This window comes from Rissa tridactyla, chromosome 4 (assembly GCF_028500815.1).
Source record: "Rissa tridactyla isolate bRisTri1 chromosome 4, bRisTri1.patW.cur.20221130, whole genome shotgun sequence".
NCBI classification, from domain to species: domain Eukaryota; kingdom Metazoa; phylum Chordata; class Aves; order Charadriiformes; family Laridae; genus Rissa; species Rissa tridactyla.
In genome coordinates this window covers 94,578,415-94,591,601 of record NC_071469.1, presented here as the reverse complement: position 1 = coordinate 94,591,601, position 13,187 = coordinate 94,578,415, and the positions used below count along the sequence as shown (strand labels likewise).

At 40.8% G+C, this 13,187-nt stretch overlaps 1 protein-coding gene across 2 annotated transcripts in view; it reads right to left on the bottom strand.

Annotated features, from left to right (window-relative positions):
* Positions 1-13,187, bottom strand: part of AP1G1 (adaptor related protein complex 1 subunit gamma 1) — a 45,508-nt gene that overhangs the window by 16,539 nt on the left and 15,782 nt on the right. For both annotated transcript variants that reach the window (XM_054199472.1, XM_054199473.1), the window contains exons 4-11: positions 11,326-11,467; positions 9,969-10,065; positions 7,314-7,390; positions 3,288-3,383; positions 2,702-2,782; positions 2,353-2,451; positions 1,888-1,943; positions 901-1,014 (exon numbers count right to left, since the gene is read on the bottom strand). In XM_054199472.1, the coding sequence (XP_054055447.1) occupies positions 901-1,014; positions 1,888-1,943; positions 2,353-2,451; positions 2,702-2,782; positions 3,288-3,383; positions 7,314-7,390; positions 9,969-10,065; positions 11,326-11,467 (762 nt within the window). The remainder of the gene's footprint in view (positions 1-900; positions 1,015-1,887; positions 1,944-2,352; positions 2,452-2,701; positions 2,783-3,287; positions 3,384-7,313; positions 7,391-9,968; positions 10,066-11,325; positions 11,468-13,187) is intronic.

Below are 13,187 nucleotides of genomic sequence, written 5' to 3'. Positions count from 1 at the left end.
GATGCCACTGTCCCCATCACTGACATGTAAGATGTGCACTGAGCTCAGACTACCTGTTATAGAAAGAATAATGATGAGGAAGAGAATTCTGAAAGAGCAAGCAATCAACAGGCTGAAAGATGCAATTTAGAAGATTAAAAGCAGGATTCCATATAGGTTGGGCAAAAGTGAGATCAAGCAATTCAAGAGCATTAGTGTCTGACAGAAAAAGGAGAAAGTTAACATCATGAGTAAAAGGAACATAACTGAAGTAACAAGAAGAAACAGAGGAAGAAGTTTAAACTGAGTATCAGAAGAAAGTCTTTCTGTAGAGAGGAGTGAGGTTGCAAGCTCTCCCACTGCCCAGAGAAGTAGCAACATACCGCTATTTAAATGACAAATGAATACCAAGAATGCACAACAGGATGTGGTTTGCAAACAAATTACTTGAACAATCGAGTAAGTCTGAATTCTACCACAGCCTAAGCAAATTTACTCTAGAATACATTATTTGGATGGCTTAACACTGCTTCAAGACAACATGGCACTGCCTGGTCATCTGGGAAAGAAAAACAATACGGAGCATGTCAGAGTAGCTTTGATGAGGATCATACTTTATGGAGGTTCTCCATCATGTTGTGAGCACACAATTTGATCTCCATTGAGACTCCATTTTGGAAAAATTCAGGCAAACGGAAAAATCTTTTTTTCCCAATCCAAGATCCATAAAACGTAAAAGCAGCTTCCCAAAGGAGGTGGCTGCACATCTTTCATTACCTTCTTTGAAGTATGAACCATACTACGCATTAATACTAGTCTCACTTACAGTGCCCCGAGATTATTGTTGTTTTTCCCTATGCCCTGGCTCACTTTCCACAGGCTGTCAGCCTTGAGAGTCTATTTCAATGATATTTCAATTACCTTTTAATGGAGACATCCAGATCCTTCAGGCAGTCCACAATCGTGCTTCTATGCCGCTGTACTGCATTATGGTCTGTCTGCACAGTTTTCAACAATGACGTCAAAGCTACATATCTGGGATAAGGACATACAGTAATAAATAGTTGACAGTAGGCATTTAATTTCTATGCACAGACACTCACCCCCCCAAAACTCAGTCTTACTTTGCAACAGAACAAGGTTCTCTTGTACTCAGTAATAAATGGAAGTCTTCCAGGGGACTGCCTGGCCTATCTTCAAAAGTGAGTTACCATACTAAACTGTAACGTGCCTAACAACATCCTGCTGCCTGGGCAAGCACCTGTCCCAACACCTGGGCTCATGTCGGTGGTCCGGTCTTCAAGAACATTTTGAAAAGACAAGGCAATTAAAGATCAGACCTCCATAGATCATGCACTCAGACTAGCCTGAGCTGCAATTCCCAACGCTAGGGTCTTCTGCCTATACCATGATTTGCAATCAAAATGCCTGGAGATGGGACTTAATTCTAGCAGTTGCGACAATCTCATTTCCAGATTCATAGTGACCAAAGCACAACCAAACCTCCTTGTTGACAACAGCCCACAATCAGAAAAACCACACCCTTTGCCTAATTTGTCACATCTCCAATGCCACCTCTGATTTCAACATCACCACAGACCAGCTGGGACAAGACAGGAGATTCACAGCTTATCGGAAAAAAACACTTGACTAGATTAAGAAATCCCATGCTAAGAATTAGATCATACAACCAGACTCACCAACTAAGAAGGGCAGGGCAACAGTTAAGATTTTCACAGAGAAAAGAATGCACCAAGAAGGAAGATAGCCAGACAAGTCACGCTAACCCCAACAACACTACTTCCCAATATGGTCTCCTGGAAAGCTCTACTTCAGCATAATCTTTGTGTAATTGCTTCTCACACATTTTAAACTGGGTGTTGCTAAAACACACTTTATACAACTTACCTAATATTTTTGTCGTTGTTTAATAAGAAACGGCCTAGGATGTTAATGGCTAACACCTGCAGAAAGAGTTAGGGAAAGTCAGCGATCAAAACAGGCTGCTGGTCATCTTCATTGTTTCAAGATGGTTTTAAAGGCAACATGTCAAAACTACCATTGTGGTTCTTGGCCGAAAGCACAACATAAAGAATTCTAGAAGCTGACTAAGCAGAGGAAAAGCTAAGACAAACACAGCACAAGCTCTCTCCTGCACTCAAGGGAACACAGTCTGCAGGAAGTTTTGCTTTTTTATTTTTGTTATTTAAAAACAAAACAAAACACAAACACCATTTTCTGAAGAGGCTACAACGTTATCTAGAGGGAACTGCAGAGCTATGCTTGGGCAAAACAACTTTGCTTCATGTCCTCTACACAAATTACTCTAATATAAGCCCAGGGGAAAAAAAGGCCATAGCAAAGGTAACTTACTCTAAGTCCACTCTCAGATTTTATGTCCATAATAGTCAGCACAGTTTCATAGAGAATGGCATTTCCCACGTTTTTACTTGTTTCTGTATTAGTGGCAACCTGGAGAAAAGAAACAAAATAAGCGACTCAACACATCCAAAACAGATCCCCTTCATGCTGCTCTGCAGAACAGGCAGTGAAACTACCCAATCCCCAGCAAAGAAACATCACACCTATGAACATGTGTCTCTTGCAGCAAAATTCAACCCAGCATAGCAAGCAGCTGTATCCTCACCAGTGCTGCTGAATCCAAATTATTAAGAAACCAAAAGAGAAAGTTCAAGCTGCTCATCGACTTTGCACACCTCACCTGTGCAAGTATATCATTCATTGCTTCACTTGAATCATCATCATTTCGCCCTAAAATTCTTAGTAACCGCAGGATTCGTACCTATTTGACAAAATAAAGCAAAGAAAGTCTCATTGGATGGCAGTGTTTCAGATGGGAACTACGAAATGCCCAGTACACTTCCTGAGGAGTGCCAAAGGAGCAAAACAATCTGCTGATTTCCATTCCTAAGCAAAATGCTTATCTTTAATAAGACCTTTACAAACAAGAACAGGCTTATGCTGTACTCCTTTTCTTCCCACTAGCCAGAACTGTTAAGAGTACCCCCATACCCACTAGGCACAGCCTTGCAAGACCAACACACATTGCTGCCTCTCCCTTTTGTCACAATTTCACATAAAATGATAAGGCACTACAACTGCTGTTTAAACAAAGGCAGGTGTCTTTCACTAAGGTAGATGAAGAGCATTTGCACAATCAGTTACAACAAAGACACAAAATCTTAAAATCAACAGAGCTGCCCTGAGGTAACCACCTCATCATACCAAAGTCTCAAAACACTGTACTAGAATTAAAGCTATCAATCACTGTTTGCATCAGTTCTTACCTGCAAAAAGGGGTCACTGATCCCAGACACGTCATGCTCTGGTGAATATCCAGACATGATAAGGTTCTTCAGAATACGAACTAATTGGGGAACAAGCTGTGAAGAAGAGAGTTGTCCTATTAGGGTGTTGTTCCTTCCCCCCACCAGCTTTGAAGTACAGGTCCAAGAACAAATCTTTTATTTGAAAGCAAGTCAGTCTATGGATTCTTCCTCAAAGTTCAACGCGCACACCTAGAGCTGATGTTACGTGAATACCCACAGCTTAGCTAGGGCACAACTAGAAACAGCTGAGCTGGGACCTGAGCACCACGTTGTATCTTTAAAGTACTAAATCTACCAGAGCTTGGCAGTTGAGACCTGAGAGGAAAAACCAACTTAAATTCCTCTCTTCACGAAAAGGGGATGTGCTGGGACTATTAAAATGGTATAATTCTGGGACTTCACTTGGGGGCTTTATATTAGCTCCTGACTCATTTTTAGCATAGCCCTGGAAGCATTAGGCATAGCCAAGAGTTTTGATCTTTTCAAGTACTGTACTACTATGATTAGCGTAAATTATTATGAATTCCTTAAAGTTTGACACTGCATCCAACTCAACTTCCAGAAAGAAAAGCTTTGTGATCTACTTCCACTCCAGGAGTTTCCAAATAGGGCAGAGAATGGACTTCCCTTCAGCCTTCCCCCAGGGCTCTATTGTTAGATTACTTCTTCCCTACAAGGAACTCCAGGGTCTCTTTTCCTCTTCTTCACCCCAAACTTCTCAGCAAGAGCAGCAACACTAAACTGACCAAATTCTTTGCTTCACTACCATTAGAAAGGTTCTGCATAATAGCAGAGAAACTGATGGAAGCACTGCTACCATGGCAGATTCAGGAGCACAAAATTGTATTGTTCGTATTTTAAAGTTTCTTTCCAACTGATGGGATAAAAAAAAAATAAATCTTTCAGAAGCAGTTCAGATTCCTCAGATGTTGATGGCACCAGTCTCCCAGTAGACATCTACCCATAGGGATAAGTTATCTTTCAAGACTTGTGCACAGCTTTGAAGAAATGCTACCTATTTGGAAATGTTTCGTTCAACTCCCTCCATTTTAGGCACCTCTAGTGATGTGCTTCATCTGTCAGGGCAACTCTGAGGAACCCTAACAGAATTTCTCTGCAGCATCTCACACATGCCAAGCAAATAATCAATTTAAGACACAATGTAGCAAATAAACTAATCATTAAAGCTATAACAAACTTACTATTTAACTCTAAAAGCCTTCATAGCAGCTATGAGTAATCAAAGGCATTAAATGGAAGCTCATTTCCAACACATCCTATGAAAAATCTTAAGGCTGAAAGACAGAAACTGGACTAATTGTCATTGAATTGTAAGAAAAAAATCACTCCTGGTGGATGACGCAGAGACGTAGACCTCTACAAGCTTTATTACTTCCACAGAAAGTTTCTTCTATCCCTCTCAGTCCTGGGATTATTAAAATAATCCAGCCACTGGCTGGAGATGAGGTAACAAACCAGAGAGAGGCGTTATGGTGGCTGCAGTAAGTGGATTTTTCATTTGTGAAACCCTGCTAGCACCAGGACAGCATCATTCTTTCTCTCAACTCCATGCGTGACAATTACAGTTTATCAAAATATTCTCTATAAAACCTTTCCCACTGATTCACCCTTGAGACTCAACACATTTTCCCATCCTTGAGATGTGCTGCACCTGCATTCATGTATTCATAGTATATACTATGAGTCAGGGATTGCATTCACACTAAGTTTTCACTCAATCAGAGACTGCTTATATAAAGTTGCCACTTCTGACAACATCAAATCAAGATGGTGCTTCAGATTCAGGACAGACAGTAGCAGAAGGTGCCAAAATCATAATGTGACTTACAGAGCACAACAGCTGCATGTGGACATACTAAACGGGCAATGTTTCCTGGACTAAAGTCCTGTATATTTGTAGTACAGTGCAAGAAGAAAACTAGCTGAGTTTCCCCGTCACCTCTCTTTATTCCTACCTTCGCTCTTCAGGAATTACACACTCTTCTGAAAACATGCATTTTGTAAAACACACAAACAAAAGGAACCATTAATTTCCTATTATCTGCCTTAAAGAGGAAACCAAAGGATGCTGCAACATCTTCCCTCAAGACAGAGTAACAGACAAGTGGGATGACGTGCTGGAGCATTCCTGGAACCCTGATTAACGTTTTCTTTGCCTTCTAACATGCAAGAGTTATCAGGACTGGGGACAGGACAAACAAAGGGAAACATTACAGCCATGGAGATCGGTTGAGGGCCACCCCCCCGAGTCTTCTGTAGTCATATTACACCAATGAAAAATATCAGCAATGCAGCTGTACTCAGTAGCTCTTTGCAGCACAGTAAGTCCACTTAGTCACAACTAAGTGTCTCTCCTGCTCCCTTTTGGGGGACCCAAATGATTCAGGCAAAACGCAAAGCCCAGTTTGTGATGGGAAGAAAGCCCAGGACTACAGTTTGGGCGCAAAAAGAATTCCCTGAAGTATTCATCAAATGAGGGAGCTTGAGGAAAGCAGGCTTGTGTTTAGAGAAGGTCACAACTGAGTTTCAGGGCTGCTAAGGGGAGAGAAGTTTAGTGACAAGACAAGACCAGCACACAAAAAGCATTAAAAAAAAAATACAACTGATCTAAGCATGTGGCATCAATCACAAACGTGGCATTAAGAGGCACCACCTCACAAGGGACAAACACCTACGGATTCAATGCAAGCATGCACCATCTAGAAGAATTAACTCTTACCTTTTCATTCTAACACACAGCAGGATTCCAAACAGACAAAAAGGGACAAAACAGACGAAGCAGGCATTAGGGACACATCAATGTTATACCATTCACAGCATAAACAACTACAAGAAATAGCTAGAAAAGAATGTACCCAGTATCTAAATTTTGTGGACTCAGCTCTTCTCTCTTTTCCCGTGACTATTATCTTAACTGAACAATTAGTAGCAGGGATAGCCACCTTCAAGATGACCCTAGTCCCACTTTCATTCCTGCTTTGACATATATAATTAGGACAAGGGAAGATGCATGCCAAAATGCTAGGATGCATCAAAGGATGTACTGTTTGAAATTCCTAATGATATAGACAAGCCAAGGAAGAACAGTAAACTGGGCATACAAGTAAATAAGTACCTTTAAGAATTTCAGAGAAACAAATGGCCTCTACCAGCTTTGTTCAGTTTCTCCTTCTTTGACCAGGAAGTCAGAATGACATAATGAAATTTTCAGATGCCCTTCTATTGGTAGTCTTTCATATGGCAATAATATCGCACAGCAAATTATAGCAAACAGCATAAAGGAGACTATGCTGGGGGAGGTTGGGGGGGAGCAGGGGGGGAAGTAAACGTTCCTAACCAGAGGAGGAAGAGTGACTTAGACTCTCAAACCCTTAAAATGGAAAACAATGTAACATAGCATGCACCAGAGATGAGGTATCTACATAACTATAATTTCCATTGGTATTTTTTGACCTGAGTTTAGAAAACTGTGTGGCTGTGGTTACAACATTCAGGTGTTGGTATAAGCCTCAGTTTTTCATCTTTACCTCTTTACATTTAATACATTTGTGATGCCAGTGTCACTATGCAATTAGCTACAAATGGTGGAAAAAACGCTAAGGGAACATCAAAGAGGACACTTTAAATCCAACTTTAGGATGAGTTTCATACTGCAGAGTCTTAAAACTGATGTTTTTTAACTTACCCACTTATTGAAGGGGATTTGGGCTAGATACACACAAAATTCCCGAATTTAATTATTTTTAAAAAAAATAATATTGATAACAAGCAGACAGTATCATGAAATTCTTCACCCAAATGGCTTTAAGTATTTTATTAAAAGACATACACACTGTTTTCACTAGAGAGACTAAGAGGAGGTATTGGTAAAAAACAAACAAAAAAAACCACCAAAAAAACCCCCAACCCACCACAAACAAAACCATGGATATTGACTCTGCAATATTACCAGTTCACACTTACCTTTCTAAAGTGTGCAAGCATGTCTGGGCTTCTCTCACACATCTCTGTGAGGAGGACAACTGATGTGTGAAGAACACCTAAAGGTGAGGGGGGAGAAAAGAAAAAAGTATCTACATTTAACATAACTCCATTGTCTCCAGACATGTGAAAAACATCATAAGGAAGTAACAGAAAATCATTAAAAAATAAATATTATTGAATCCAACATATCTACCCCAAAATATACATTTGCACTCGCAGGTGTGCCCAAGGAATAACAGATAGCAATGTCCTCATGTCTTAAAGCTGCAACTAAAGGCCAAAGGAAGAGAGAAATCAGACTTTGCAGAAACTTACATGCTAAATATTCAGTCAGACAGCAACAGACATAGTTGGACTAGATGATCTTTAATGTCTCTTCCAACTCAAACCATCCTATGTGTCTACAAGAAGTTAATACTCTAGAAGGACAATAAGCGTTAATAGCATTGCAGGTGTTGGGTTCCTCAAACTTCCTGATTTTCTCTTCCGATTTGGGTACTCTAGACAACCTTATGTGACCTGAATTGGGTTTTTCTCAGAAGGTCTCAGAACTCAGTCTAGAAAGTGACTACAGTAGACTGCTCGGTCAAGTCAGTGTCGGTGCACTAGCGGCCAGCTGCTGTGTGCCCTGTAAATAGCATGAAACTTCAACAACGAGCATTATTTTACATCTGCATTCAGCTGTAACGCAGCAATCCTTCTCAGATGCTAACTTTCAGTTACTCATTTTCTGTAGCTGTTAAGTCTGTATTGGAGACCTCCTGACTCAGAAAGAGACTAGAAGCTTGCTTAATAAGCAACGCTTTCTACAGAGATGACAACATTCATATTCCACAAGCTATGCAGCTTTCTGACCTATTGTAGGTTCTACACAAAATCTGTTTTGAGGTACATAAATATCTATCTATAAAGCTTGTGTCACAGCTGTCTTAACACTGACACTGCTTACTTATCACTGAAACCTCCCAAAAGGCTGCTTCAGAGAAAGCTCAACACAAAGCCCATGGCTAAGACTGGTGGAAACGAGATATTGATTTTCAAGGAGGATGAAAGCAGAAAGGATGATCCAGTTGTTAAATTCAGGTGAATCTAGACTCAATTCTCTGCTTGGCCAAGGCTCGAAGAGGAGCATTCCCATCTTTAAAGAGGGAACACAGGAAACAGAACAGCTCTCAGCTTTTCAGGTTTGCATAAAACAAAGACAGAGGATGTCGCTACCAAGTTGGATCACGTAGGCATCACTTACTCTAAGGCAGACAGACCATTACCTACATGAAGCAGCACCCATTCTAAATGTTCTGATCACCATGTTTTAAATCAAGGTCAACTAGCTGCACACACACAAACCACTTTCCACATGCAAACTGTCCTGTACCTCAAAGGTTTACAACACAGGCTGGAAAAAAAAAAAAAAAAAAAGGAAAAATAGCTCTCAGGCAGCTACTGTGGCCCATTAGTACTGCTGTGCTTACAACTAACTTGTCTTGAGATAGAACTTCTCCCTGTAATGGGTTTTCAGCACTGCAAACATCTACTGCAGAACTCCTAGCACACTCACCTATTTTCTTAAGGCACATGCTCACTGCAGATGTGTTACAGGACTAAGACTTCGGGAAGTGAGCACTAGGCTCGATACAAATTAGTCAAGGTGTTAATATTGGTATTTCTCTTTAAATCTTCTCCAAGTCACATGAGGGAGCTGGGCATGTTTAGCTTGGAGAAGAGGAGACTAAGGGGAGACCTCATTGCACTCCACAACTCCCTGAAAGGAGGGTGTAGAGAGGGGGGTGTTGGCCTCTTCTCCCAGGTGAGTAATGACAGGACCAGAGGAAATGGTCTGAAGCTGCGGCAGGGGAGGTTTAGATTAGATATTAGGAAGAATTACTTTACTGAAAGAGTGGTCAGGCACTGGAACAGCCTGTCCAGGGAGGTGGTTGAGTCACCATCCCTAGAGGGGTTTAAGAAACGTCTAGATTTGGCACTTCAGGGCATGCTCTAGTGGCAGAGATTGTAGGGGGTTTTTTTGTGTCTGTATGGCTGGACTTGATGATCTCAAAGGTCCCTTCTAACCATGAAGATTATATGATTCTATGAAATAACCTTCTAGAAGCACTTGTGCAAGAAAATGCATTAAAACAGAATAATCTCACAAAGGACCATTAAAGTGAGAATCTGTTTTATGATGTAGTTCTGATGAAAAACAGCACTGAAGAGACTCTTTTCTGACAGCAAAGTAAGTATCTCAGTCCTGGGAATGCCTGCAAAAATGATGTCAGAGAATCTGATAGTGCTATGCTAACAAAAGAAAAAAAGAAACACCCTAAAAAGTGCACTTTAGAGTCCCTGAAGGCAGTCTTACTGGATAAAAATCACAAACTTTCCCATTCCACCCACTCTGAAGTGTATCAAAACCCAGTGAAAGAGTTTCTTTTATCACCTATGCCATGTAGAAGTCCTGCTGACTAGCACAGTCATACACACCCTTTCCTTCTTTGCTTTCACTGCATAGAAATGGGAAGAAATAAATCATACAAATACAGCTCAACAATTCCTTCCAAACAAAAGGCTTAGGTAGCAAGCGCACCATCCCGTAAAGAACAGCATAGCCTTGCTAAGTAGAGTCTCAGATATTACCATGGTTCTTCTCATTCAGCAAGTTTTTGGTGGCTGGCAGGAACATCTCCATGAGTTCAGGCACCTTTCTAATGACATGAACAGCACACAATGCTGCCTGTATAGGAAAAACAGGTCTGTTAGTACATACTGTAATGACAACGATACATGTTTTGAGAACATCTAGCACAGTGAGAATTCTGACAAATTTCATGACATAGAAAGGCCTGTAAAGTTTATGGTACATTTTTCCATCTCTCTACTACAAGTGACAGTAAAGAGCATCACAGAGAATAGTTCAATAAACTACCACGAGTGAGGAAGGGGCGGGGGGGAGGGAAGACACTGAGTTACAAAGTAATATTCCCACTAGCAATGGTTCATTTTTACATTATTCACTCCAGAAGTGATATTAACTGCAAAGCAGCTCTGCCTTTAATACGGCTGCTTCAGTCTGTCTTCCTGTTGCTAGGGAGGGGATAATACATTGGAAGCAAATAATGAAATTTTATGTCAAATTTATGGCTCATTTTCTTTCCCCTGAGTATCATCTCCTTCCCCACGAAATAACTTCCTCCTGCAGGTGATGGGTCCTATGAAAAATGGAAGTATACTGCAAAAAAATTGCCTACTTCTTCTAGGGTGCAGAAGCAACAGGAGACACTACACTTTACAGCTGCTTGAGAATCAAGTGCACTGAGGGCCTCTCCCCAGAACACAGCAATACCTCTTAGCATTGCTTTCTCTCCAATCTCCCCCTAGATCCAGCACTAGACAAAGAAGTAACAATGCATCTCTTCCTAAACCTTACTGCATCCCACCCTCCGCAAGACTTAATTAAATAAATTGAAAAGCACACGACTGATTACACTTTGCAGATGCTATGGCACACTTGCCACGGACACAAGACAATTTATAATTGTTTGCCCATTTCAAGCCCTTAACCTTTCTATCTCACATACTACTGTCGTCATCATCAACGGAGGAGATCAAATAGGTTGAAACCTTCAGATATCAGCCTCCACTGTTAATGGTCAAAGTTCCTCTGGACTTATATGAGAAGATATAGAAATGAAGCCAGTGACTAGAAGTTTGGGGTTAATGTATGAATGCGCAGGTGTTCACATCACCATCAAGAACCTCAAGGTGGAGAGTGTCAACACCGAAACAATTGCCTCACTTGTTGGAGGCTTGTCTTTCAGAGGCTTACACACATTCCTGCTATAGACAGACAGGGAGTTTTGACCTCTGCCTTGCACATTGGGAAAATACTCAGCCAGCGTGATCCACGCCATCTAGTACTCCAGATATTAGCAAGGTATCCAACCAATCTTGCATTTTAATCCATAACAATGTATTCAAAAGTTCCCTGAAGTACCTTCTTCCTAAGATAGGAGTTGGAAGTTTTGAGGAGCTTTTCCACTTCTCCTGCAAGGTCTCTGCACATTTCTGAGGAGCCCATGCAGCCAAGAGTGCAGAGTGCCAGCCCCTGCACATACTGCGTGCTGTGATTAAGGTCACTGTAAAGGAGAACAAAAAAAAAAAAAAAGCCAATCAGCATGCACAGAGAACCTGAACACACACAAAAAAGGCATCTGTATCTATCTATAGTCATCTAACCAGCTGCACATATAGCCCAGAAGAACTCTCCAGATCCTCAGCATTTGGAAGCAGGCATCAGGAGCAATAGCAGCTTTGAGTGCATGTACCACAGGGTTTGCTACTACTTCTACTTAGAATCCTTAGAATTATAAAGATAAAATTTTTGGTTAAAACTATCAGGTGGGTATCTAGGGATTAATCCAGAAAGAGGGAAGACCACACAGAATCCCATTGAAACTTCTCAAGTAAAGCCAAAATGTTGCATTTTGGAACTTTCATGCAAAAAAAAAAAAAAAAAAAAACCACAACATGAAGTACAGTCCTGCAGTGAGTCCGTGGGTCGTCCCAGTTTAAACACATTACAGGATAGGCTTTAGCTTCTGCATTTACAAACCAAACAGTATATAAACATCTATGTAAAAATATCCTTTATCTTGAGGAAAAACCACAAACCCCACCATTCGCACACCTTGAAAATAATCCACACAGGAATTTTGTTTAGCACTCTGAACGATCCATACGCCTAAGAAAGTTGCGAAAAGCAGCCAATAAGAAGTTAAACCACCTAACAGCAGATGCTATTCACGAGGCCAGCAACCAATGTCACACTAAGTACAAGACAATATAGCTTCCACATGGCAATCTCAACAGCCTTTAAAACTGACTTCTAAGCTATTTTTCCATCAGACTATTTAGTACTCATGTTGCCGAAGTACCCAGGATTCAATGTTGAAGAAAGTAAAGGCTATGGTTCCTGGTTTGGGAGGTGAGGGGAGCTGGTGACTGCGTGATGGGAGAGCAGGGGATACAAGTGGTACGTAACCAAATGTGCACAATGTGCAGAAAAGCAGGAGACAGTATTCTGGTTGTAACATCAAGCAGCTATGGCAACATGCAGATGAAGGAACAGACAGCACATGCCTCTAAATGGGTTGTTATTCGTTTCCTTCCTTTAACAAATTTTTGGCAGCTATATATAGCTGTGTGTATAGCAAGTATGTACCTCACAAGTGTGCTCGCATTTTTTGTATCAAAAAATCTAGGTTTTGTGATAAAATAACAATAGACAATGCCATAAATCAAATACCTTAATGTCTACATAAAAGCAAGGCAAAGTGGTAAATACAGAAGCCAAAGAAGAAAGCAATAAACAACCCACTAAGATAGTGGGAAGCTGTCCACCAGTTTTGCTCAGCTTCAGTCTGACCCATTTCCAGTTCAAAGTCACTGTACCCTTACCACACAAATTCATTTTAGCATAAACAATCAGAAGAGTTGTTGACCTAGCAGCCTAGTTCTCATGGAAGAGCCTCACAGGTATGACACTTCAATGAAAAAAATCTTTAGCCAAATGTCTCTTCTTTCCTGGACACTACATCCAAAGTTAGCAGATCCTCAGGCCTGCAGTTTTGTGAAGTTTCTTTCCAAGTACTTTGAGGCCTCTGTCAAACTGAAGATCAATACTTTACTTGCTAATATCTGGGAGGCTTATGTTCTAAAAGTAAATAATAATAAAAAAAGACACACCACACACAACCAAGCAGACATTTGGATAACTCAACTAGAACCCAGCTGTTCCACTCCTGCTCCCATCCCTCTTGAAAAGGAGTGTTATTAGAAATGCACCAATCATGATCT